General features: G+C 55.3%; 1 protein-coding gene across 1 annotated transcript in view; it reads left to right on the plus strand.

Moving 5' to 3' along the window:
• The first annotated feature begins 8,790 nt into the window (after positions 1-8,790).
• The window catches only part of Sdc3 (syndecan 3), a 32,451-nt gene continuing 13,749 nt past the window's right edge, over positions 8,791-27,492 (plus strand). The window contains exon 1 of the mRNA XM_059255891.1: positions 8,791-8,922. Coding sequence (XP_059111874.1) covers positions 8,791-8,922 — 132 coding nt within the window. The remainder of the gene's footprint in view (positions 8,923-27,492) is intronic.

The following is a 27,492-nucleotide window of genomic DNA, read 5'->3' on the forward strand; positions in this document are numbered from 1 at the left end:
TGATAACCAAGCCAGGGTTTTATCTGGGTCTTCTGATGCCCTGGACCCAGTGCTCTGTTTATGACATCTTGCTCTGCCATTGCCTGTGTGGCCTAGCAATTGCCGCCTTTTAGAGTTGCAGAAGGGCCAATGAAATGACTCAGTGTGGGTAAAGGTGCTTGCCACCAACCCTGGTGACTTTGTTTGATCCTGGGACCTACAGGTGGAAGGAAAATAACTGGTTCCTGTGAGTTGACCTCTGACATATACATGTACACCAAGCATGCCCCCACATGTGTGTACATTAACACGCACAAATAAAAACGTCAAAACGAATTACCAGGGCTGGAGAGGTGTCAGAAATTAGGAGCGCATACTGCTCTTCCAGAGGACCTGAGTTTAGTGTTCATGCCTAAGTGAGGAGGCTCATATCTGCCTGCAAGTCCAGCTCGGTGGGGTCTGAAGCCTCCTTCTGGACTCCATGGAACCCTTGTGTACAGACACAGACACACACAATTAAAGAGGTAGCTCAGAGGTTGAACTGTTGCTGTTCTTGCAGAAGACCTGGGTTTAATTCCCAGCACCTACATGGCACCTGAGAACCATCTGTAAATTTAGACCCAGGGAATATGATGCCCTCTTCTGGCCTCTTTGGGTGCTGTGTGCACGTGTTGCACAGACAGACATGTGGACAAAAGGCCCATACACATAAAATGAAAAAATAAATTTAAGAAAGACCAAAACAGTCACAGAAAAGAATTCACCAATTAAGTCAATTACCAGCTTTGGCCACACGAGGGCGCTGCTGTCTGAAGCAAGCGCTGTGGAGCCTCCCGGGCTCCAGGATTCAAGGTCTGGCTTTCAGGACCAATAAGTGGAGTGAGGTTTGTTTCTTCTTCACTGCCTGGGAACCTAAGCTCACACATCTGGCTCAGGTCCAGTGTTTTTTATTTGCTATATGACCCCTGTGGAGACTCTGCCGTCTTTGGGCCTCCCATTTCCCCACTTGTCACCTGGTGAGGTCAGTCAGTGATAGGGCCTGAGAAGAGAAAACCCTGGCTCAAGGTAGCCTTGGGGGTCTAGGCAGGCCCTAGTCGATTCACCCAAGCTCTCAAACAGCCCAAACCTCCAAGTGTTTCCATAACCGAGAGCTTCATATCCCGGGCCCCGTGGGTCTCTGTGCTGCTGTGTAAGCCATTCCTGACAATGTCACTGGGCACATTGCTCGAAGTGAGCATTGTCTTGCTGTACTGAGAGGCACTTGGGTTCTTTGCTAGGATGACTAACACATCTCCCAAACTGGGCCACCTAAGCAAGAGCAGAGCTCTGCCAAGTGCCTCGCTGGGGCCCCAGGGGCCCTGCCTGGCAGTGCCCTCGCCTCCTAGAATCTCAGCCCACAGTAGAACAGCATCTAAGGGTGATTTGACTTTGGAAGTTAGGTCTCATGTGGCACTGTAGCTCTGGGGACATTTAGCATCCTGCTGGCTGGATTCATGTGGACGTCACATCTGGCACTCTGTGGGCAGAATCTTTGGACACCTAGGAAAGACCCTGCGCCATAGCCCCCCACTCCAGCTGTTCACTCCCTGACCCCCAGAGGCACCTCGGCCTGTCCCCTGTCCCTCAGCTTCAGGCGGAGTGATGTCCAAACAGTTGCCAGATGGTACAGGGGTGGTAGGATCCACCCACCCCCACCCCTGCGCCATCTTTGAATTCTGAATCTCAGGAAGTGATGGGCCCAGGATTCAACCCCAGGCCTGCCCTGTGTTTCCAGGTTCTTCTGCCAACTCCCATCTAGGCAAGGGGGGCCACAAGTCCTCTGGGGACAGAGAAGGGGCAGCTCTACTTGAAGGCAGCTGCAAGGTATTCCCTTTCTTTGTCCTTCCGGGACAGCCCTCCATGGCAGACTTCTGCCTCACCCTGTGCTGTGGCTCAACAGTGGAGGGGCTCAATGCCAGCTTCACAAGACCACTAAATCTAGGACGTGTTCATTCCTAACGACAGTTGTGCCAGAAGAGCATGGCCCAGCATGGCCCAGTCTGAGGGAGTCAGAATTCCCAGCCCTCGGCTTCCGTCTCAAGATGGGGTGAGAAGGGAAGTATTTTTAGGAAGTTCATTTTTTCCCTTCCAGTAAAATGACTTTAAATGTGCAGTTTATCCCAGGAACTTGGGTGTACTATGGTGAGGCTTCCTGGGTCATGCCCTTCCTTTTCTCCAACTTCCTTCTTCCCTCTCCCCTCCCTTCCCCCCTCCTTCTCTGCCTTTTCTCTCTCCCTACTGTCTTAGTCTCACCCCTACCCTCCTCTTTCCCACCTTCCTCCTTCTCCCCCCTTCTCTCTTCCCCTCTTCCTGCTCTCCTCTCTCCTCCTCCAATCCTCGGGTCCCCAACACAGGAAGAAAGACAGGTATGAGCCTAGATGAGTCTGGGCCTGGGTCCCCTACAGCCTTCCTATTCCTGTGACCTCAGCCAGGGCCTTGGGCCGAGGTGACCATGACCTAAGGATTTACACATCAGGAGCAGCTGGCGAGATGTGGGCAAGGCTACCAGATGGTCTGGGAGGAGATCCCAGGGTGAGGAGTGAGCCACCCAGTTCCCAGCTCAGCCAGCCTGTGTGGCTTTGTACCTGGCACCTCACTTCTGTTCCTCTCCTTCCTCAGTGTGAAATGGGAAATGAAAGTTCAAGGCAAGCTGCTTTCTTCCGTTGGACACGACAGTTGCCATCAGGAAGCAGAGTGGCGATGGCCACATGACACCCCCTGGAGATGGAGCCTGTCCCCGTCTGACTTAATATAAAATGAAAACAATATCCTGGAGTGGGGTAGCACTCTTCCGTAGGGTAGCGTCCCTAGACACGGGGTGGGGGATGCAGCTTCCGTGAATCACCCGTGCCAGGGGGGGCTTTTAAAGATGCAGCTGCTTTTGAGTCACCCGTGATATGAGTCACTTCAAGCTGGGCTCGGATGGATAGAGCCGCTTCTGTGGCCTGTTGAGCCCTATCTGGGGCAAACAGGTACTTCTGCATATCTCTCAAGGAAAAAATAACAAAATGCTCAGTCTAGGAGTCTCAGCCACAGTGACGAAGTTCCCAGAATAGATGCTCCCTGCCTCTCCGCATTCGGGTGTCAGGATGAAGCTCCGTGCTGCTTCAGAGCACTCCTTCCCCAGCCCTTGCCTGCCCCAGCTCCCCAGGAGATGCCACTACTAGGGAGCCTTCCTAGATTTCCACAGGGTGTATCTTCATCCTGGCACCAGGCTGGGCCCAAGGACCTGTTGGGAAGTAAATTGCTGTAGAAACAGTATGGCGGCAGCTCAGGCTCCGCAGAGCCAGCCCCACCTTGTCCCCTCCACTCCCCAGCAGCAGGCCCAGAACCTCATCTGCCTTCCAACACTCTCGGCTGTTCTGGTCCAGACACTTGGTACTGCCAAGGGAACTGCTGGGGTCTTGCGGCTTCTACTGGCCCCTCCACAGCCATCCCCGACACACAGACCACTTTGTCCTGACTCTGACTCCCCCTCCCGCATCTCCCCTCCATGTGCCCCCGATGGCCAGGCTCTGTGGCAGACGGCTGCTGCTCACAATGGATTTCCACATGCGGGTTAAAGAATGACCTGTGAGCCTCTTCAAGTTCTGCAAAGCTGAATCTGGTTTCTCCATGTCTGGCGTGATCCTGCCAGGACCCTGTTTCAGTTCCTGCATTTGGAGGGTCACTGACTCCCCAACCTTGTGTCACCAGGACTTTCCCAGAAAGCCAATCTTGGCTCTGGCCTCCATCCTGACTCTCGGGGCAAAACAGAAGTGGGGGTGGGAGAAGGGAGGGGCTGAAAACGCTGAAGCCTGTGAGCACTCCCCCCTTCCCCTCCCCCTCTTCCCGGTCCCAAGGTGACTACCCAGCACAGAGGTTACAAATCAGGTTACACAGTACTGACACACACCTTTAATCCCAGCACTCTGAGGCAGAGGCAGGCAGACCTTGATGTTAGCTCAAGGTCAGCCTGGTCTACTTAAAGAATTCCAGGCCAGCCTGGGTTCCATAGCGAAACCATCTCAATTTTTAAATTTTTATTAGTTATTGGTTTTTCGAGACGGAGTTTCTCTGTGTAGCCCTAGCTATCCTAAAACTTGCTCTGTACACCAGGCTGGCCTCAAACTCAGAGACCCACCTGCCTCTGCCTCTGAGTGCTGGGATTAAAAGTTGCGCAAGCCACCACTGCCCGGCTGTTTTTATTTTTATTTTTTTAAGGCTAGAGAGATGGTTGAGCAGTTAAGCGAACTTGCTGTGTTCTCAGGGGACCCGAGTTTGTTCCCAGCAGTCACATCTGGTGGCTCATGACTACCTGTGCCTCTGCCTCCGAGGCTCGGAAGCCTTCCGAGGGCACCTGTACTCAAGCACCCTCCCCACGTACACATAATCAAACAATACAAACTTTTTTTTTTTTTCTTTTAGAGCTGGGTCAAGATTCCTGGTTCAAATCCTGGCTCACCCACTTCCTGCCTGAAGTGAGATCAGGAGCAAGTTACTGACCCTCTGAGCCCCAGATTCTCCTACTGAAGAGAGGGGGTCCTCAGAATCAGCGAGCAAGGTGCTCGTTGCGAGCAATCTCTTGGTTCTCACTGCCCCAGGCCTGTGGGAGGAGACAGAGAGCAGGTTTCTGGCCCTGGCTTGGCAGTGGGATGCCCTCTAGTCTCAACTAGCCCCATTCCACAGGACTGTTGAGTTTTGAGGGCCCAATCTGTTTCGCCAAACCTCTGGGGGGGCATATGGAGAGATGACAGCTCCTGAGTCAAGTCTGGGGTGCAAGCTTGAATTGAGTGGGATGCTGATAACACCTCTTCCAACCCTTTTGTCAGGCTCCCCTAACTAGGAGACAGTTTCACAGGGGGTAATGGGTTGGGGAGATATGGTCCTCTGGGTGCTAGGCTGCATCTGAGCATGTCCTTGTCTTAGAGTGTGGCTCCCTCGGTGACTCTAGATCACTCATCAAACACTTGGTGACACAGCGCAGAGTTAAGAGCAGAGGCCAAGGTCTGGCCTCTCGCTGGCCAGCTTGGCTGGGAAGATGGTGCTGGGCACTGGGCTACTGTCCTAGTTAGCCTTCTGTTGCTGTGATAAAACATGACCAAAAGCAACTTGGGGAGGAAAGGGTTTATTTCGGTTTACAACCCTTAGGTCCCACTCATCTACCAAGGGAAGTCAGGGCAGAAACTCCAGGCAGGAACCTGGAGGCAGGAACTGAAGCAGAGACCATGGAGAAAGGATGCTTGCTGAATTGTCTCCCATGGCTTGCTCAATCTGCTTGCTTTTCTTTTCCTTTTATTCTCTTTCTCCTTTTTGTTTTTTTGTTTGGTTTGGTTTGGTTTTTCAAGACAGGGTTTCTCTGTGTACCCCTGGCTATCCTGGAACTCATTCTGTAGACCAGGCTGTCCTCGAATTCAGAGATCCTCCTGCCTCGGCCTCCCAAGTGCTGGGATTAAAGGTGTGCACCACCACCACTGGATTAAATATTAGTTTCTTTTTATGTGTAAAAGTGTTTTGCCTGTATGTATGTTTGTGCACTACTTGTGTGCCTACAGAGGCCAGGAGAGGGCGTCAGATCCTCAAGGACTGGAGTTACAGACAGTTGTTAACTGCCTTGTGGGTGCTGGGAATTGAACTCAGGTCCTCTGGAAGAACAACCAGTGCTCTTTGTCTGTTTTTGAGACAGGGTTTCTCTGTGTAGCCCTGGCTGTCCTGGAACTTGCTTTTTAGACCAGGCTGTCCTCGAACTCGGATCTGCCAGTCTCTGCCTTCCGAGTGCTGGGATTAAAGGTGTGTGCCACCATACCTTTGCTCTTAATCACTGAATCATCTCTCTACTCCCAGCCTGCTTTCTTATACACCCCAGGACCACCTGCCCAGGGCTCACACCACTCCCAGTGGTCAGGGCTCTTCCACATCAGTCATTAATTATGAAAATGCCCCCCACATTTGCCTATGGGCTAGGCCGATGGAGGCATTTTGCCAATTGAGGCTCCTTCTTCTCAGGTGATTCTAGTTTGTGTCAAGTTGACAAAAAACTGCCCATCTCTTCTTCAGCTCTGAAGAAACGGGGTAGCATCACATCATAGAGAAGTGTGCGGTGCAGGCAGCTTGGCTGGGTCCCTGCAGTTGTCCATTGAGAACCAGGCTTTTCCCAGTTCCAGGAAAGACAGAAGGACTGTTGAAGGCAGGGTGTGATCAGAACTGCTTACCCCTTGGGAGTCAGTAAGTGTGCCAGGGACCCCCATAGTCTAGGGGTGGGGAGCAGCTGGAAGGGCAGTCCCTGGTGTTTGTTTGGGTGGGGCTATCACAGGGAAGAGGACACTGTTACTCTGGGGTGTGGTAAGGACACACATAGAGGTATAGGAAAGGTGACCTGTGGTGAAACGTGTGCCCAGGGACTGAATGTGTACCTGATTCCCAGGGAGACTCCCATCTGGGAGGGCGCCCATCTCAGCTCTGTCTGGGACGATGCCTTTGACAAACAGCAGGTGGCGCTCTTGGCCAAAGATTCGCCACAAGGTTTTCTGCAGGAACCTCAAGGAAGGAGTTCTGTGGACTAAAGCAGGGAAGGCTAGGCCATGGTCCTGACAACCTGGTAGGCTCCTATGAGCAACTCTCTGAGCTTTGCTTGCCTCCCAGCATGGGCAGCTCAGTACTTTGTCCATCGGTCAGAGCCAGCTGTCCCAAGATCTTCTTTGCACCAAGTTGACATACCACCCCTTCGGTCTGCTTCTTGATCCCTGCTGGCCCTTTGGGAGCATCTCAGAACTAGTCTGTCCCCTTGTTCTGCTCAGCTACTCTGGACAGTGGTGTCATGCCCATATCTGTGTCCCAACCACATTGGTTGAATTCCCAGTACAGGAAAGGGAAGAGCCCATAAAACCTTCCCAGCCTGTTCCCTGATCCAGTACATGCTAGGTGTTCTATTCTGTTTGCTGAATGAATAAGTGAGCCCCATACGATCATCATTTCCACGGTACATTGGGAAATAGGCTCAGAGAGGTGAAACTGCACATACAAGTACCACAGCTCATGTTCATCAGAACCAGGATTTGAACCCAAGTACCTGCTTAGCCCAGAGCCAGAGTCCCTCAGCTCCCAGCTCCTGATTCCTTGGCATGGCACTCTTTTCCTGTCCTCCTCTCCTAGGCGTCATGCCTCCAAATGCCCAAATATTTAGGATTGGGATTGATTTAAAAGAACGTTTTTGAGGCACTGGGGATGGAGCTCAGCTGATGAAGTATGTGCCCTATCTGCACAAAGCAGCTTTGATCTTTAACACAAATAAGATGTGATGAAGGCAGTGGGGTCAGATGTTCAAGGTCATCCTCAGCTACATAGCAAGTTCAAGGTCAGTCTGGGCTACATAAAACCCCATCTTCTAAAAATGTGTCAATATTTATTATTATCATCATTTTATTGCTTTTTTTTTTTTTTTTTTTTTTGACAGAGTTCTCTGTGTAACAGATCTAGCTGTCCTGGAACTCTCTCTGTAGACCAGGCTGGCCTCGAGTTCATAGAGATCCACCTGCCTCTGCCTCCCGAGGGTGGGATAAAGGTGTGCACCACCACTGCCCGGCTTATTTTTACTATTTTTTTTTAAAGATTTATTTTGATTATTTGTGTGCACGCATCCACCTGTGTCCAGGAGTGCAGGTGTCCTTGGAGGCTGGAGTTGTAGGCAGTTGTGACCTGCCCCATTTGGGTGCTGGGAACTGAACTTACATCTCCGAGTAATAGGCACTCTTAACTGCTGACCCATCTCTCCAGGCACCCCCCCCCCTTATTTTTGTATGTAGCCCAGGCTGGCCTCGAACTTGAGATCCCTTTGCCTCAGCCTCCTAAGCGCTGGGGTTACTGGCATTCACTACCCAGGCTTTGCTCTCTCCTAGATCTATAAACCATGGAGTAGACGTCCCCCTCCCTCCGCTCAGGATTTCTGCTGAGGGCAGCTAGGCAGGCCTTGCATACCTGTGACACCCCAGCTTCTCACTCCCTTGGGGGAACCCATCACACACTCTGCCTTATATGGTGCTGAGCTTCACATGCTGGATTTCTTTCCTAGGTCCCGTGCAAGATAAGGACCCACGCCCATCAAAGGGATAATGCTGATTGCATGGACCTCAAGGGGGTCCTGGCCGGTTCATGTGCCACCTAACCAATGCCTACCCTTACTAGTTCCCCGGAGGCTCCTTGGTGCCACTGAGTCCCTGTGAATGGCAGACACTGGTGACTTCAGTGGAGCCAGACGCGTGCTGGTGCTCCCCACGCCTGAGTGTAGTTGCCCCAAGCCCCTGCTCCCTGGACTCGGGGTGCCAAGGGCTGTAGTCAGTGTCTTTACAGGCAAAGGAGAAGCTCAGGAGGACCAGGGGGACCCCAGGCTGGAGTCGGGTTGTCCTCTGACACCACCCTGCGGGAGGTAGAGGAACCCCGGGTGTTGTCTGGAGGAGCAGGTTCGTCCGCCCAGCGCGTGCTCCGCGGATCCACAGTTGGAGGGAAGCAGACGTCAACGCCTCTCGGGCCCCACCGCGCCGGGGGAAACTGAGGCCGGGGGCGGGGTGGGGGGGCGGTGTCGCGTGCTGCTGTCGCCGCGGCCCCGCCCTCCTGCTCGCCCCGCCCGCGCGGGGGGCGGTGGTGGCGGCGGCGGCGGCGGCGGCGGCGACGCTTCCTGCGGGCGCGGCCGCTGTGGGCGCGGAGCCGCGAGCGAGCGAGCGAGCGAGCGAGGCGGAGCCGGCGGCCGAGGAGCCGAGCGCAGGTCCCGCGCAGCCCGCGCCGCGAACAAAGGCCGCCATGAAGCCGGGGCCGCCGCGCCGCGGGGCCGCACACGGGCCGCGCGTGGACACCACCACCCACGCGCCCGGGGCCCGCGGGCTGCTGCTGCCACCGCTGCTGCTGCTGCTGCTGGCCGGCCGCGCCGCAGGGGTAAGTGATGGGCCCCAGGAGGGTCCCCCGCGTGTCCCCCGCGTGTCTCTGCTTGTCCCCTCGCCACGCGCGCCACGCTGGGTGTGTCCCGGTCTCGCGGGGTCCCCTCCCCGCCGGGAAGCGTGAGCGTCCGGTATCCGCCAGGTTGCCTCCTCCCCACCCCCACCCCACCCCAAGCCGCCCCGCAGGGCCTTGGGGGCTTCCGAGGGGGGAGGAGGAGGGAGGTCAGTGATGAAGGTGACCCGCGGGGGTGAATGAGGGTGACCGTGTGTGTGTGTGTGTGTGTGTGTGTGTGTGTGTGTGTGTGTGTGGTGTGTCCGCCTCTGAGAAGGGTGCGTGGGCACCTGTGGGTGTGGGCACGGGAAGGCTCTGTCCATATGGGTGGATGGCATCGGCACCCCGCTTCACACAAGGGTGACCCATTGTGCACGCTGGGTGCCACCATGGCCATGGCTGTGTGCCTGTCGGGTGAGGGGGTGTGTGCTTTGACCCATGGGAGTGTGTGAAAGCACACGCATGTGTGTGCAGGTGTGTGGTGAGGGTGGGCCCCCCGAAGCCCCCCACCCCAAGAGAGACATACATGGGTGTGCGGGCTGGCAGAAGTGTGTACCGGGTGACCCCTGACTGTCCCTTTGAGAGACTGAAGTAGCTATGGGGTTGAACTTGGTCCTGGCTTCTCTAGGGGAGCTGGAGGAAGAGGGTCCTGCAGGTGGATGAGTCACGTCCCTGCTCCGAGGGACCCAGGTCCCAAGTGAGTTCTGAGTTGACAGGTGTCTCGATGTGGGCCGAGTGAGCAGGGGACCCCCATGGCTGACTCCAGGAGCAATGGCTGTCCCCACTCTCTCAGATGACCACCAGAGCCCAGACTGGCCGGCACGCCCCTTCTCTCCTAAGCACAGTGGCCAGGCTGTAGGGAGGCAGGAAGGGCCCAGGGCTGCTTTAAAGACCACAGGTTCCTTAAGCTGTCAGCTTTGGGGAGGGGGACCCCAGGAGAGTGCCTGTGGTCCATGCCTTGTCTTTTTTTTTTTTTCCTGGTAGGGGTGAGGGGAGAGGTACCTGAGAGAATGGAGGTACTGCCCACTCTAGCGGTTGGAACTGCTTCTCAGCAGCATTATAGAAAATTACCCTTGACATCAAAGATCTGGTTTCAAAGTCCAGTGACCACCACCCATTCATGGTGAGGTCTCAGCCAGCTGGCCACTCCACAGAGCCTCAGGTTCCCCTCTGCAAAGAGGGACTAAGGGCGCCCTTCCTGGAGGAAGAGTGGACACGAAGGCACCTTTGAGGGCATTTTAGCGTAAGCTGCAGAGGACTGAGGACAAATGGTTCCAGGGAGGCAATTGTCCCTAGAAGGGAAAAGGCTGTATAGACTCGGCCAGTAGGAAAAGGATCTAGGGAGATTGTGAGGACCCAGAACATAGTAGGGCCTCCGCCAGGCAGGTGTGAGGGCAAAGTGGGGCTAGGGTGGGTCAGGCCAGTGCTGACTGACATTCCTAGGTGGTGGGCCTGGCTGAGTGAGAGCAGGGACTGTGGTAGGGGTGTGACTCAGAGATGTGACCCTCTCTTCTGTGGGCGTGTGGTCCTTGCAGAGACTGTTGAGAAAGGGCTCTTTACTCGGTTACCTGACCTGGGAAGCTAAGGGTTAAAGGTGGTGCTGGGTTGTTGGGATGCCACACCAGCAGAGACTGTGCTCTCAGCCAAATGGACTGGGGTTAGACCAGAAGCCCAGCTGGTGGTTCCAGAAATGGCCTCTGGTGGGAGCCCCTGAGGATAGCAAGGGACGGGCAGGGCAGTGGCTGGCTCAGTAGGGAGGAACAGGATGACCCTGGGTCTTCTTGCCAGTCTGGGAGGGCATGGGGCGTGGGGGATGGGACTCTAGGGAGGAGAAAGCTGGTTTCACCAGGTTGTGGCTGGCAAACTGGGGGTGTGTCCTGACCTGGGGCTTCATTCTTGAGAGACTGGATGTCTAGGGCTCTGAGGACTTCAGGCCACCTCAGCTGCTCTGCTTAAGTGACACTCAGAATGTCATGGAGGGCAGGGACACCAGAAATTATTGCCTTTGGAGAATGTTCTTTTAAAGTCCAGGTCTGGGAAGGAATTGATGTCATTCACTCTGTTCTCAGGGGTGGATTTTCACGGATTTGTGGCTGTGTGACTTTGTGGAAGTGACTTAACTGTCCTGTGCCTCAGTTTCCACTCCGTTAGACAGAACAAAAGGCAAAAGCTTCCACATAGTGCTTGATGTATGTGAATTCTTTTTTTTTTTTTTTTTTTTTTTTTTTTGAGCTGGGTCTCATGTAGCTCAGGCTGGCCTCACTTTCTACGTAGGTAAGGATGGTCTTGAACTCCTGACCCTCCTACTTCTACCTCCTAAGTGCTGGGATTACAGACCAGAGTCACTGTGCCCTGTTTTTTTTCAGAGTTGCTGTTGTGTGTTTGGGAAAGTGGGGTGTCCCCAGCATCTAAGAACCCTTTCCTCTTGCCCTCCCAGTCTGCTCTGGGGAGCTGTTGCCCTCACAATAGAAATGAAAAGCTGGGGACTCTTGGGCTGTTCCAGGTCAGGAATCATAGTGAGCAAAGGAATTCAGAGGCACCATAATCCAGAGTCCTGATGACTTCCCGGGCTGCTGGGCACCGGGGGCAGATGACCTGCTGCGTGATCTGGGCAAGGTTCTCATCCATCTCAAGACCCTCCCCATTCACTAGACAGTGTCAGGCTCGGGCCCCTCGGGGAGCTGGAGTACATTGCCCTTCAGTGGAGATGGGACTTACATGGAGGGAGCCTTGGAGGCTTCCTGGAGGAAGAGGCCTTCTGAGCTAAACTTACAGGGTTCACAACAGCAGCCTCTCTAACCTTCCACTCTATCACCCATCACCTATAGAAACGGTCGGATTTTCAGGGCTGTTGACTTAGACCTGAAGTCTGCTGCTCCCTGGGAGCAGAATCAGCCTCCTAAAGCTGGACAGCTGTGGATGGAGTGAGTGGGCGGGACCACCTGCTGCCTTCAGGGAAAGGAAGGCTCCCCCCAAAGCTGCCCCGGGGAGGGGGCTGCTACTTAGAGCCCCCTGGGCCAGCTGGGGGCCTGGCTGATGTGAGTACCACAGTTGCAGGCTGGATGCTGGGCACAGCTCCGACACCCTGCCCCCAGCGCTCTATGTGGTTGAGTGTAGGGTGTGCTCAGGAATACCCAGAATCCTTCTTTACAGATGAGGGCATGAGCCACAGAGACACTTGGTGGCTTGGTGGCCACATAGCCAGGGACTAGCTGTTTTGAGCTGAGGCCAGGCTGGCTCTCAGCCCTGGGCATCAGTCTTGATCTACGCCCTCGTGCTATGTGAACTTAGGTACTTTACCTTACCTCTCTAGGGTCTCCTTATCCTTCCCCAGTTACGTATGTATTAAAATAATTTTTGAGGCCCAGTCTCACGCTATAGCCCAGGCTAGACTTGAACTCGTGACGTTCCTGTCCCAGCTTCCTGATGGTTGGGATGATAGGCAAGGGCCGCGTTATTCCCCCTTGGCTACCATTTGGCAGATGCCCATTCGTACGTACATGCCATCCCCGCTCCTATTTAATTCTCTTGTAGTTTTGGGGGTTGCTAGTGGGAAAGGAGCCTGACTAGGCCTCTTCCTCTACCAATTCACAGGTCCCTGTCACCTGCGAAGGGCCGATTCTAAGGGTTGTTGGGGACAGGCTGGGGGAATGTTGTGAAAAGGGGGATGTTGAAAAGTTGTGTACAGCTTGGGGGGCTTGTGCTGGGTCGTGTGGTGAACACAGGGCAGGAAGCACTTGGAATCTTGGATGATGAGGGTCTAAAGACCGTATCCCTTGAGTACATCTGAAGCCTGGGCCGCGCTCGGCTCTGCACAGGTGACCAGACCCACCTCTGCACCCCTCGCCCACCTTCCATCCCTAGAAAGCCATTCGGAGTCCAGATCCATGCATGCCTCAGCCTACCCTGCAGAGCACCAGCTCCCCGACCCTCACTTTCTCCCTGTCCTGGCAGCAGAGAGGATGTGACTCACGGGGTCCAGGACAAGAGGAGAGGAGTCACAGTCCTTTCTTGTCAAACCTGGAGCTTCTGGGGCGCCCAAAGCCACTCTGTGCAGAGCGAACTAAGCACAGAAACAGAGAGAGAATGCAGCTGGGCCAGGGACTCTGCTCCTGTGTGGCAGGGAGCAGTTGGTGAGGTGGGCAGGGACCTGCCCTGTCTAAGGCATGGGTGGTGGCTTGGGAGGCGCCAGGGGGCTGCATAGGGCGGGCCTGTGGTGACGCTGTCACCGCCAAGTCTGGCCAGGACCATGAGGTTGTGGCTCTGGGCTCCAGACCAGCTTCGTGCAGCCCTGTGATTTTGTGTCTGGGGGCAGGGTGACCAAGCTGGGCACTGCCTGAGGGCTGGCCCCTTGTCTCCACCACCCCTACTGGCTCCCACACTGACCAGAGTAAGGCCTGGGCTGGTGACCACCTGGCCCCTTCAGATCTCTGTCCCACAAAATGTCCTGGGAACATTAGCTTTATTGACTACCCTCCTCCACTTGCCTTGGCTCCCAGCCTTCCAGGATTCCCGGAGCCTGGGCAGCCTTCACTTCCGGCCCCTCACTCCAGAGCAGGCCCCTAGCCAGAGGGGTGGCCCGTCCCCTCCCCCACTCCCAGGCCTGGTCTGAGCGCCAAACAGGAAGCGGTGATTACAGGGGAGAGTCTGGGCAGCCATGGCTGAGGGGGCCCAGCTGTAGGATAGGGGGTAGGGGGACCCTGACAAATGAACTAGCACCTGGCTTCTGAGGGTCGCAGGCCAGGGCCACCATGCAGGCCTTTCAGACCAGGTGGAGGAGTTTTTTTCCTTAACTCTCACTGCTGGAGCTATCAGAGGCTTGGCTTCCCACCGAGACCTTGGTCCTTTGTTTGGGGGCCACCGAATCTGAAAGTGAACTTGAGACAGAAGAGCAGAGACCGCCAAGCCAAGTGGTGAGGGTTGAAATCCTGCTGTTTCCGGTTTCGTGCTGTGTAACCTGGGTACCTTCGCCCGACTTCTCTGAGTGGGGATGTGGAGTGATGGAGTGAGCAGGGAGTGGCCGCTCCTGCGAAGGTTAGATTAGCTTCTTGCTTTTAACTGCCCGGGCCTTTTCTTTTTTTCTTGCCCTCTTGGTCTGATGAAGGCACTGCTGTCTGGAAACAGGGCCAGAATTCCCTTGCGGAGTGTGGGAGCCAGGTTTGAATGGCCCGAAGTGGAGCCCTGGGCCCCGAGCAGGAGAATTTGGGTTGGGACTCCCAATTGCCGTGGGCTGGATTTAGGCCAGCTTAGACAAAGTATTTTCTAGCCTCTGTGGCACTGAGTTTTTGGGAATTCTGTCCCCTGTAGTGCAGGATAGAGGCAGGTAGACCTGTCTACTGCTTAGGCCCCGTGGTCCTGGGACTCCTAGAAGACAGATTGCATGTGTGCAAAGCCCTGGGCAGGGTGGTGTTTGTGGAATCTGAGCAGCCATGGCCCACACACCCATGGTCCTTTAGGCCAGAGCACTCGGTTGTGTTCTGTTGGTCCCCCAAGCTTGGTGAATGTTGGCTAATGGTTAATAGAAAGGGACCTTGGAGTGGGAGGGTCCTGTAGAGATGGTCACCCTTAGCCAGTGCCTCACAGTGGATGGCCTGGGCTTTGCCCAAATATGAGGCTTCATTCTGCTGTCCTGGGTGGCTCACTGAGCCTTCCAGCCTCTCTGGGAGACTGGTATCATCACCTTGTTTACAAGACTCTGGGATGATAAGATACCCACCAGAGCTCACTCTACCAGAAGGAGGTGGAGTCTGTGCTCAGCTGCCCTACCCCTACCCTGGGGCTCTGCCCTGAGGGGCTGATCTTGTCATCATACCTTCAAGGGGGATGTGCCTGAGCATCTCTGGAGCATCCTCACCCCGCCCCCCTCACTTCAGCTCCTAGCCAGGCTGGAAGAGTCATGTAGACACCAGTGGCATCAGTAAATCTAATTGCAGCTGACTGATTACCAGTTCGATCGCCTGTGGTCGGCATCAGAATAGGTGGGGGCTTCCCTCCAGCTTCAGGCCTGAGGGACCGCTGAGCAATCCTGGGGATAGGGAGAGGTGTTGGCCTCTGCTCTGGGTACTTCATGGAGCTCGTGCCTGGCACACTACCCCAGGGTGTGGCAGGTGTGGGTGTCCATCTACCCTCTTCTCCTGTCTCGTCACTGCCTCACCTGGGGTACCATGCTTGCTTCTGAATCCCCCCCACTTCCTGCCTTCAAGGTGCCCCCTGCCGGAGTGGTGGAGGCACACAGTAGGGAATGGCAGCTGCGGGGACAGTGGTCAGAACATACAGGGTTCTGCTGGACACGAGGCACCTCTGGGTCCTCAGCACGGCCTGGCCATGTCACCCTATCTTACACTTGGAACCCTGAGGCCTGGGCAGCAGAAGGCTTGCCAAGGTGAACACTGTCCTCTGCATTCTTCCAGGTGCTGGCCTGGGGCACTGGGCCACCAAGCAGAGCACACAGTGGTGAGGGTTTGGGGCATGGCACCTGGATGCTGAGAATGGACTGCTTGGTTGGTGAGCAGCCTTCACTGGGCACCTACTGCATGCAGGGACCTTGCTGGGGGCTGTGGGTAGCTATGGGAGGGTGTGGAGCTTGTGGAGACGGGGGACCAGGGCCTGCTTCTGTCCACTCACTCAGAGCAAGCCCAGCCCTGCCACTGGAAGGGGCTCCTCTTCTGTGGAGCAGGACTGGTGTCTCCTGGCTCATTAGGCTTGGGGAAGCAGTCACTAGTCACAAGGATGGTAGGTTTTATTTTTAGTGTCAACTTCCTCTAAGATTGACCGGGCTCCGAGGTGAGTCCTCCAGCAGCTCACACAGGGAAAAGGAACATCTGTGAAATGGGGCCATTGGATGGGGTGATCTGGGCCTGCCAGTCCTCACAGTTGACCTCGAGTGTCCCACACCCTTCACATGCCCTGTTTGTGGTTCCTCTTGGGTGTGGGTGGAAGAGTCCCTTTCCTTTCTAGTCACGCTGAGCGCCACCTCTCTCCCTGACCCTGGGAGCGTGATCTCTCACATCCAGGCCACCCAGGGACTGGGCACTGAGTCAGGTTTCTAATATAGAGGAGGAACACTGGGTGGGGAGTCTAGTCTCGGTCCTTATCCTCACCTGCTGGAACCTGCCAGTGTCCACAGTCCCCGTCTGACCTGGGTCCCCTCCGTGTCTGGCTCCTGACCTTAGGAAGCACCGATACGGAGAAGGAAGGAGTCATGGAAGTGAGCTGTTGGTTTGACTCTGGAGGCTGAGGGCTGGCTTGTGAAGGAAGTGTCCTCGGTTCCAGGCCTTGAAGGCTGGCAGAGGGGCCAAAGTGGACAAAGGCTCAGAAGCAGGGAGGGCTGTGGCCTATCGGAAGACCAAGCTGTGGAGAGTGGGGCAGCCAGCGGCAGGAGGAGCACCGTGTGTGGACGAGGAGCATGCCTCTCTTTGGGATGGGGGGCTTCTCTCTGTCCCTGTCCTCGCTAAGTGTGTGGCCTTACTAACTGGCCACTTCCAAGTCCCTGGTCCTGGGCCTCAGCCCATGCTGGGGTTAAATAGTTGGCCCCTCCCCACCCAGCCCAGGCCCCAAAGCAGAAGCTTTGGCACTGGCACTCCATATTGGCTCATAAGGTGGACTGTCAGTGAAGAGAGACCTTTGTGTTCTGCCCTACAGGCAGAGGGTGTGCGTCAAAACTCACTCAGCCCTGTGAGAAAGACACTGGTGTTATCTTGATTTTATAATTGTGATGTAAACACAGATGAAGTAATTTGTGCAAAGTCCCAGAGCTGCTTAGAGCTGAGTTGGGATTTGAACACGTGCAGTCTGGTGCTAGACCAGTGCTAGCGTCCTAGCTGTTACAGAGATGTCTGCAGCAGAGCAGTCTCGGGGCGTTGCTACGGGAAGGTTAAGGCCAAGGTCTTGCCGGCTCCCTGGACTTGTATGGCTGCTGGATGCTGAGCCAGGCCAGGGGCTCCTTGGCTTCGATGAGGACAGTTCTCTGTCATTATTGTCCCCGCTGAAGCTACCCCAGGCTTGAGGGGAGGGGACTGGTGGTGGTAGAGGACCCAGAGGACCCAAAGTAACAGCAAGTTGATGACTGAGCTGAGACTGAGAACCTTCTGGAGCCCCAGGCTGGGTGCCAGCCCCTACACCAAGTTCTTGTCTTTTATCTGTCTCCGTTTTGCCCAAACTGCAGGCTTAATTCCACTTGTTTCTCTCAAGACGCCTCCCAGGCTGCACCAGCTCCTCTCCCGTCCCATATCTATGCCACATCCATTCCCATCATTCCTCAGTGCGCTGCTTCAGACCGGTTCCTCTGCCCAGCATGCTGCCCCACCCAAGACCCCCGAGCAGCCCATGGTCTGACTTTTCCACACCTATATACATCCCCTGTCTCTTCTCCAGTGAGCTTCTACTCACGCTTCAGAGCCCAGCCAAGATGGCCCTTCTTCCTAGCTGCCAAACACCGAGGGGGCTCCCTGATCTGTCCTACCTCTTCTGGATTCCCAGGCTCTGTCTGCTCTTCTGAACATTGAAATTCTTTGCCAGGCCCCCATCCTGTTAGATTGCTTCATCTTGTCTGGCTCCCCACGGGGTTACATTGTTACCTCCCCTCCGGGGAGCCCTGTCTTGGATACACTGTTGCAGCTGCTACCACCTCCCCCCCCCCCCCATTACATCATCTCCCTGCCCAACTCACATCTCCTTTCTCTCCTTTTCCCGGTCTGACATTGCTGTATTGTTTCTTTTTCCCCACTTTCACACTTCCTCATTTCGATTTATTTCTGGTTCTTCTCACTGTAACACCTTGTCTTTTCTCCCCGGCCCTCCCCTGTATGACCCCCAAGCTGGGGAGGAGAAGGGAGTGGAGTGCAGCTGGGGAGCTGGAGTCAGGGCGCTTGAGTTTAGGAGCCACAAGGGGTGGAGGTGTGGGTAGGGCGCTTTGATGCCACCTTTCCTGAAGGTGGTAGGCCCTGGGGGCTGGACTACCTGGAGGTGTCCCCTCTGCTCCCCTTCCCCTCCTCTGCTCTTCTGTCCTCTCTCTTCCTTCCCCCTTTTCCCTCCCTCTCTCTTACCCTGAGGCTAACCCTCTCACATCCCTGCTGTGATTCAGTGGGGACTTGAGGTCTTGTTTCTTGGAGGGGCAGGGTCTGGTTAGAGCTGGGATGGGCATCCCTTTTGGGAGTCCTCACCTCCTGGTCAAGAGCTCATCTTTCCCTTTGACCCCCCCCCCCCACCACCAAGTGGAGTTTGAGGCCCAAGCTGCCTTGAGGACAGTTGGTCTGTCTGTCATACTGTACTCTCTAGGAGCCGGGAAGCTTGCGGAATCTTGTTCTCACATGAGCAGGGGTGGGTGGGGTGGGGTGGGGTGTGCATTTCAGCCCTGGCCTGGAGGCTATGATGGCATCTGGTGACCCTTTCTCATGTGCTGTTGCCACCGTGTTTCGGTCAGGACTTACACTTGGGTGGGTGACATAGGTCATACGCATGCGGGTGTATGTGGATATTTTCAGGTGTCTGAGCTGATGCTTAGGAGCCTGGAGTAACAGAGGTGGACTGTTGTTTATGCTGGGGAGATCAAGAGTCCCCAGAGACGGCCTCTCCCCTTCCTCGCTGCTAAGGTTCACCCTCAGCCCGGTGGCTGCAGATGGATTTTGATGGAGGAAGTTGGGAGACTCTGTGCCTGCCTTGTGAGGGTCAGATGCTCACACAGAGGCCGGGGAGGTAGCTCCATAGTGGAAGTCCTTGCTGTGCGAATGTGAAGACGAGTTCGAATCTCTAATCCAGGTAAAAGCCAGGTGAGTGTGGTGGCCCACCTATCATCTCAGCACCCAAGAGGCTGGACATGCTCCCAGAAACTGAGCTCCGGGCTCAGCAGGAGACCCTGCCTCAACACGAGAGGTGGAGCGTGATCAAGGAAGATCCCCGAAACCAACTTTAGGCCTCCACACGCTCTCACACATGCACATGTGCCGATGCATGCACACATGTGAGGATGCATACGACTGTGTGTGGACTCCTTCCTCGACACGAGCAGCTGTGCAGGCACAGTGCTGGAGCTGTGCTCACGGGAACAGGCCTGTCCCTAATCCAGACCTTAATCCCAGGGTCCAGAGCTCTGGCCAGGGGCAGCTGGTCATCTGGCCTCCTTAGGGAGATTAAGGCAAGGGCAGAGGGGACACTGGGAGCTCTGTCTCCTACCCAACCCCCAGGGACACTTCACGCTCATCCTCCAAAAAGCTAACTTTGGGCCCCTCAGAGAGCCGGTTCTATCCTGCTGCTCATAAATTCTGGGTCCTGACAGGGTGGGAGTGAAGAGCTGTGTGTCCCCAGGAAAGGGACAGCTAGTAGACAGAGGCCAGGAGAGACGTCTCCCATCACTTAAGTGCCTGCCTGTCTGCAGTGGTCCCTGACTCAGAGTCTTCAGCACCGAGGCCCTCTGATGCTGGTCCTGAAGCATCTCTGATGAAGCAGGCGCAGAAAGCCCCGCAGGAAGACATCCTGAGCGTGGGTACAGCTAGGATGGGGACATCCATGTCTAGGTGGACGGGAGGTCTGAGCTGGAGGCTCTGGAGGCGAATAAGGACACTGTTGGTCACCAGTAGAATGGGGTAGTAGCTGCCACTGAGCAGGCCAGGCCATGGCTGTATGGCTGCTGTGCTGAGCATGGTCTCACGGTGGGCAGCTAGGCCATGAGGCGTATGAGAGTGATTCTGCTGGAGGGGACTGACGTGGACCACGGCTCTGAGGTGACTGTCCCTGGCCTGCTGTGGGAGAAAACACCCCCACACTACCCAGAGCCCAAGATAGTACGAGCTGAGCCTCGCCTCTGTCCCTTCCCACCTCAGCTCTGTCCAGGTGTGGATGGATAGCGGTGTGTGTTAAGGTGAGGGAAGGAGGGTGGCTTGGGTGTCCTTGAGCAGGTCACCTTGTCCCTGTGTCTCTAGATTCTCTCTGTAGTCTCTGCTCCTCTGAGGGAAGCCGTAGGGCTCACGTGGCCTGCTGCCAAGCTTATGATGGTGACCTTACGCTGTGGCCAGTGTGTCGGTAGTGGGAGGAGTCTCAGCCACTACAGAGGTGACAGTTGACACCCCCTCCCCACCCCCACCCCAGGCTCAGTGAACAAGACTGTCCTGGCAACAGCCTGCTGGCTGACATCCAGGTTGGTGGCCATCTTTTCAGCTCAGACCCTCTGTCACTTAACACTTCTTCCAAGCTGGATCCTGGGCAAGACCATCTGGAGACTCATTCATTCGTCCCCTTATTCATTCACTCATTCCCTCTCTCATTCATTCATCCCCCTCATTCATTCATTTTCTTACTCATTCTCTTCCTCATCAGCTCCCTCCCTCATTCATTCCTGGGACTGGGCTGGAGGCAGCCAGCCCTCTGTGCTGGCCTTGACTCATGTGACTCCCTCTAGGGAAGGGGTCAGGCGGGTATTATGGGGGGTCTTCCAGCCTTGCCTGGGAGGAGTCTTGGAGGGACTCTTGGTAGAGGGGATGTGGTGGCTTTGTCTTTGGGCTGCAAAGTGGGTGGAGGCCAGAAAATCCAAGGTCCTTGAAGGCAGGGTGGACTCTGAGCCCAGTGGGGAGCCTGTGTTGAGGGTTGAGGTGGAAGGCAGGACATACGTGCCCAAGGATCTTGGGGTGCTAATGATGGCAGAGGCAGCATATGGGGCTTTCCACATTCCCTCCATCCTGTCACGGAGGGGACACTGAGAACCTGCCAGACAAAGGCCGGCAGCTGGGGCCTGGGCCAGGCCTCAGGACAGACAGACGGGGCCTCCGTCTGGGAGCAGAGAGCGGAAACTGCCTGGGGCTTGGCAGCTGCTGCTGGCTTGGTAGAGGTTTGGCCTGGGAGCCAAATGGAGGTGGGTAGGGCTGAGAGACAGATCCTGAAGCCCACAGGGCTGTCTGTCCTTGAGGCTACACTAGACAGCCACAAGGTGGGGGACAGGTGGGCTGGTGTCCAACCTCTGGGGCCCCTTCTGGCCCTCTACCTTGTTGCTAGGGCAGCCAGCAGAGCTCCTGAGGGGACATCTGGGAGCTGCCTTCTCCTCTGAGTCCCTCTCTGGATGTGACTGCACCTGCACCCTCCAGTGGCCCTTGGAGAGACGGTGCCTTACAAACACAGAGAGGCCTGCCCGGGCCCTGCTTACCTGAGGGCTCCGAGCAGAGATTTGCCTGTCTGAAGATGGGCACAGTGTGGCTTCCCCTGGGGCCTAGACGGTGGGTACTCAGATGGGAGTGTGGAGACGAGGCAAGGGAGTTCTCTGGAGATTCTGAATTTGAGTCCAGACTCTGCAGAGTGACCTTATCCAAGTCCTTCCCTCCCTCTGAGCCTCAATTGTACACTTCTACCTTTCTTTCCTTTTTTTCTCTTTTCTTTCTTCTTCTTCTTCTTCTTCTTCTTCTTCTTCTTCTTCTTCTTCTTCTTCTTCTTCTTCTTCTTCCTTCTTCTTTTGTTTTTTGTTTTTGTTTTTTTCTTGTTTTTTCAAGGCAAGTTTTTCCTATGTAAGCCCTGGAACTTTTTCTGTAGACCAGGCTGGCCTCTAACTCAGAGATCTCTCCTGAGTGCTGGGATTAAAGGCGTGCACCACCACCGCCCAGCCCCTCACTTCTGCCTTTCTTACGTAGCTGTACTGAGATGAGACTCCTATGCCATAAAGTGTGGACAGTCTCCCTTACCCATGGCCTTACTCTGTGCTCACTCAACCACAGCTCCACAATACTAAGCGGAGAAACAGTTCATAAAGTTCAGATTGTGCATCTTTCTGAGTGGCGCGGTTAAATCCTGAGCTGTCATGCTGAGTCCTGTCTGGAAGCGTGGGGCTCACGCTGTGTGTGCATACGTAAGCCACTTGGGAACGTTCCTGTTCCCAGACGGACTGTCACTGTGTCACCAGGCTGGTGTTCAGGTGACCTTTGCTATGCTTACCGGTGGCCCTAGCGTCGGGAGTGGAGATGCATACAAGTTACCAGGAGTAAGACATGGAAGGACCGCTGGGCCCCGCGTGGCTGCAGGGCATGTGGGGAATCATATGGTACCCTCTGGGTCAGTCTGCCTGAGGTTCTGAGCACCCTCTGGGAGTTGTGGGAGGGTAGAAGCTGCTGTAATTCAGAGCTGTGTAGTATGCATCAGAATGCTGCAGCCATCACCTAGTTTAGGGTTAAAAAAAAAAAAAAAAAAAAACAAAAACAAAAACAAAAAACAGGGTTCCAGGTAGTCCAGGCTGGCCTCAAGCTTGCTATGAGCCAAAGATGACCTTGAACTCCTGAGCCTCCTGCCTCCACCTCCCAAGTGTGGGGTCTGCAGATAACCAGGCTTGGTTATTTCGGAACATTTTTATCATTCTGAAGAGAGACCCCGTGCCAATGTCAGTCAGTGTTCCCTGCATGCCCAGCTTGCTCAGGCCGAGCCGTCAGCGTGGTGCCAGGCTGGACACTTCCTTCCAGGGGCCCCGCACAGCGTGAGGGCTGCGGAACTGGTTTTGTTCCTTAGTACCATGTTTTCGAGGTTTACTCACACAGCGGGGTCTGCCATCTCGGTAGCTTTCTCGGCTCAGTAATGTCTTTCTGTGCGGATGGATCCTGCTTTGTGTAGCCTCACAGCAGGGGATGCGGTCTAAGAGCAAGGGTCACCTGAACGTCGGAATGGTGACACAGTAATGGTCCATTTGGTAACAGGACATGTTCCTACATGATTTTCGTGCACACGCAGCATGGGCCCTGTGCTTCCTGGCAGGGCTCAACAGGGCAGTCAGAATGGCTTCAGCTTTTGCCTCTTCTGGACAGTACTGCTTTTCTGTTCGTTACTGCGTTTATTTTATTTACTTATTTTTGGGTGGAGGTCAGAAGACAGCTTGTGGGATTCTGTTCTCTCTTTCCACCATGTGATCTCCAGGGATCGAACTCGGGTCATTGGCCTTGGCAGCAGGTGCCTTTATAAGCTGAGCCCTCTCGCCTGCCCCTCTTTTCTGTTTTAAAAATAAAAAACCATAGAATTACTGGGTCCTATAGACACTCTGCATTTCACATTCTGAAGAACTGCCGGCTGCTTTTTGAAAGTGGAACGTGCTTTTTGATGTCCCACCGGCTTCAGCAGCTGGCTGCCTGACTCCTGAGCACAGTGGTTCCGGCATCCCTCGGGTGTCTATGGGGTGACACAGTGGACAAGGTGCAAAGCTCGGGATGATGGTGGGCAAGAGCTTGTCCCTTGAGGGGCTGTTTTGAAGCCTAGCACTTGTAGGTGCTCAGCTGAAGGAGCCGGACTGTCTGGGGAGCTGGGACTGCAGGTCCACAGCCTGAGAGCAAGGGGGAGAGCAGAGGGATCTGCCCATGGGCCACCTGCTGTGCCCAGGCTCCCAGCTTCTCATGGCCTTCTGCCCTGGGTCAGGGTTTGCAGAAGGGAGACTGAGGGTCAGGTGGGCAGCTTGCCAAGAAGGGAGGCTCTTACTTGGGCCTCGGTGTCAGGTCCCCTGACCCTTTGAGGTCAATGATGTTATTAAGCTCATATAAGCAAAGAAAAGAAACCACAGCTCAGAGAGGTCGGCTTTCTGCCCAGGGTTTCACAGCTGCAGAAAGCCAGTGCTGGGGTTTGGATCCTATATGTTCACTGTTCATTTGGATGACCTATACGGCACCCAGGAATCAGGCTGGAGGTGGCCGGGGACAAGCGTGGTCCTAGGCAGGCTCTGGGGGCTCTGCCAGTCAGACCTCCCTTGGTGTTTTATATGAATCCTTCTGTGTGCCTCATTTTCTACATGGACATTGGGATGGTGGCTCCCGAGGACTCCACTGCCCAGAACATCAGAGTCTGGTCTGTTTGTCCCCTTCTATGAAGCAGCAGATTTGGGAAGGATGGGACCTGAGGCCCTAACATGTGAGCTCACATGAGGTAAATAACCTGACAGACATGCGGAGAGGGAGCTGTCCTGCCGGAGGCAGCAGATCAGTAGGAGGCTCTCGGGGCTCAGATAATGTTGGTTTCATATCTTGGTCCCATTGCTGTGAGACTCAGGGCCTGTTGCTTCACCTCTCTGAGCTCTGAATCTCAGGTGTGGAATGAGGATAAACCCCCACCAGTGAGGTGTTTGTGAAGAGAACCCGAAGCTGTGTGCATCTGAAGGTGAGTGCTCCCTGCTGAGCACTACTGTTCTTCACAGGGAGGGATGGGATGATACAGGTGTCCCCCTGAAAAATGCCCCGGGGGATGCACCATACTACAGCCAGGAGCCCATGTGCACTCTTGGAGGCTCAGGAGTTCCCTGGGCACAGGATTCAGATAGGGGGTCAAGTCCTGTTGGGCTACACCGGTGGTCAGCAGCTTTAGTGTCCTTCGCTGTACATGAGGTGAAAGGAGCCTGCGACCTAACATGATCAAGCAAGCCTCGCAGAGCCCATGGAGGCCCAAGGATGGGAGCTGGGTATCACGTGGGGGGATGATTAGGCAGAGGCCACAGGGCTATGGCCTCTATGGGTGGTCCTCCTTCACACAACTTGGGGCTGGGAACAGTGTGTCAGGGTGGTCTCAAGGGTGATCTACAAGAGCAGGTGGCTGGGATGGATAAGGCGGTGACAGAGTTGTCTCAGCCTGGGCTGAGGAGTTCTCTAGCTTTCCAGGGCTGGTCACTGCCCTTCATCCAATCACAGGAGGCAGAATGTCTGCCATGGAGAGGTTGCCTCTACCCTAGGCCTAGGTGGGTGCTTGGTGGGTGGGTGCCTGTAACTAGGGCCAGCGTGGTGAGGGTGATGGCAAAGTGGGAGCCAGACCCACTAACCTCCAGCTACAGCCAGCTACCTTTTGGGGGGTGTCCGTAGTGGAAGAGGGACCAGCAGAGATGGTGGGGGAACTTAGGAAGCATGCGTAGGGTCAAGCATGGACAGTGCGCCAAGCCGATGCAAAGCACTGGGAGACCATGGACAGATCTAGACAATCCGCTGGCCTCCCTCTGTGGCCTCTCTGAAACAACATGGGGATGTCGCTCTTGTGTCAGGTTCTGCTAGGCTGGCTCAACTCCATGAATGTTCAGTAGCCTCCCTTCAGAACTTGATGGTGACGGTATTAACTGCCAACGCGTCCTAGGCCCGGCCTCCAGTATGGTGCCCCAGGGAGGTCATAGTTCCTTTGTTTTGTCTGGAAGGGCAGGCTGGCAGAGTTGGTGTCCATCCAGGGCCACTCAGGCATTGAGGGACAGAAGTACCCAGCAGTCACTTTAGCAGGCCCAGCTGTCCCTCTCCTGGTAGTCAATGGACAACTTTTCCTTTATTCTGGAATATTCTTTCAAAACGATTTAAAACAAAAACAAAAAGCCTTCCTGGAATGCATTCAGGCCTTTTAGGGACCTAGTTAGGCAACATGGGTGTGTGAAAACACAATTATTGACAACTACATACTATTCCATGTACCCTAACTTACTTAACAGTCTCCTATTGTTGGGAATGTAAATTGCTTCCAGTTCCCCTCTTATACAGAGCACTGCCCTGGGGCTCCAGTTCTTGAGGGCCCAATTCCAGCAGGCTGGGGGAAGGTCTGGCTTAGCAGGGTCCTGACTTGGGCTCTATAGCCTGAGGATTTTCTTCACTTTATCCAGGAGGAGGAGAAGCATGTTTGGAAGTGGGGAGGGGCTCACGTGACCTGTTCTCTGTTGGGCTAGCTGGGGGGGAGGGGGGGCGTGTCACTGCTACTGTAGAGATAGAGATTTGGGGGGCACCAGGCTGGAGGAGGTGCTAGAGGGAGGCCTTGATGACACTGCTCCCCCCTTCCCGGCACACAGCAGGGGAGGGGGCAGCGGCCATCTTGGCTCCCTTTGTAGTTGGCTGGCTGGGATGTGCTAGGCACGGGGCGCTTTCTGCCCTCAGTGCTGCCCTGTGGGGGTGGGCTGAAGTGGAGGGAGGAGGAGCCGCGAGTGTGAGTGGGAAGGGGTAGGGACTGAGGTATCCATGCTGCCATTGTCATCCCTGGCCATCCTTCTGCCCGGAGCCTGGCTGCAACCCACATTCCTGCAGAGAGGCTATGGGTCTCCCGGGTGGAGCCGGTGACCATGAGAATCACTGAGTTCTCACAGGGCTGAGGGCCTTTGGGGACGGAGCCCACGGGGACCCTGGAACGCTGCTGAGACCTTTCCTTCGCTAGCCCCACTCCAGGAACTAGCCATCACCAGGCTGTGTCTTTGGACAAGCCGCTCCCCTTCTCCGCTGCTTGCCCGGCTTATCTGGACTGTTCCCCTTCCCTCACACCCATCTCTGCGTCTGTTGGGAGGAAACTGAACACTGTGATCTCTCAGGCCTCCTTTAGACTTGCAAGTGAGGTCTGGGGTGGGGATGCGTGCTGGGGGAAAACCAGCCCAAGATGAGCCAGTACCAACCATCCACCTGGCAGCACACGCTCCCTGTGTGCTTACCAGCCCTCACAACAGCCCTACGAGGAGGAAATTATGATTGTCACTGTTTAGCCGAATATAGGCCCAGAGAGGTTATATAACTCTCCCAAAGACACCCAGCAAGTAAGTAGAGCTTGAGTTGAACCCAAGACAGTCTGAGCCTAAAGCTGGGCTCCTAGCCCAGCTCGCATTGTCTCTGGTCACCAGGACGGTAGAGTCCCAGTCTGGCTAATTAGGGGAAGGAAGCTGGGGCAGAATTAATTACACTTGATTTTGTTCTAGCTTTTGCAGCATGATTAGCGGGGCACAGGGTGCCGGGCTCCTGGCCCCTGGCAGCTGACCTAATTTATGTGTCTGAATGCTTCTGTACCTCCTCCCTGACCTTCCCTCCCCCAGCCTCTCTCTTTAGCTCTCTGTGTGGCTTTGGCAATGCCACTCAACCTCTCTGGGCATCAACAGTTTCCTCTGCGTCTGTCTCCTCCAGGAGGAGGCTGCGGCTTCGGTTCTGTAACTGTGGAGACATTAACATAACTGGCAATCAGCCTTTACTTAACCCGGTATCCTGCTCATCATTTGCATAGTCCTGGCTACTCTTCCCAGTGGCTCGAGAGTCCTGTTCTTACCATCTCATTTCACAGACGAGGAACCAAGGGACCAGACTCTGCACTGCCCCGTCTCTCTAGAAGGTTCTGGTGGGGAAGGAGGCAGAAAGGATCCCTTGGGACTTTGCCGGTGGCTTAGAGGGAGCTCTGAGTAAGGGAGGAGTCTCAGAGCTAGCGGCTGCTGTGGACAGATGGGACATGTCTGACACAAGGCCTCACCTAGCCTGGTCCTGGTGGGGGAGTCTGGAGAGATGGGGTAGCCTGGAGGAGGAAGCCTCCTGCCTCTCCCAGCCACTTTGACACCGGGGAGAAGGGCCTGTGGGTGAGCAAGGGGCCGACCATGGGAGACTGCTTACCATAGAGCAGGTTCCCCACATCCCTAGGCAGGGGCCGGGGTGCCTCTGAGGGCTGAGGCCGTGGATCAGTTCCAAACGAATGTGGTAAGGAGGGAGGGGTATGTGATCTGATCACATGCACAGGAGTTTGTGGATCCGTGTGAGTCCGGAGGGGTCTGCTCCAGGACGGAGGGGCCTGCGGAGTCTGTGGGCAGGGTGTGTGCTG

This window comes from Peromyscus eremicus, chromosome 2 (assembly GCF_949786415.1).
Source record: "Peromyscus eremicus chromosome 2, PerEre_H2_v1, whole genome shotgun sequence".
NCBI lineage: Eukaryota > Metazoa > Chordata > Mammalia > Rodentia > Cricetidae > Peromyscus > Peromyscus eremicus.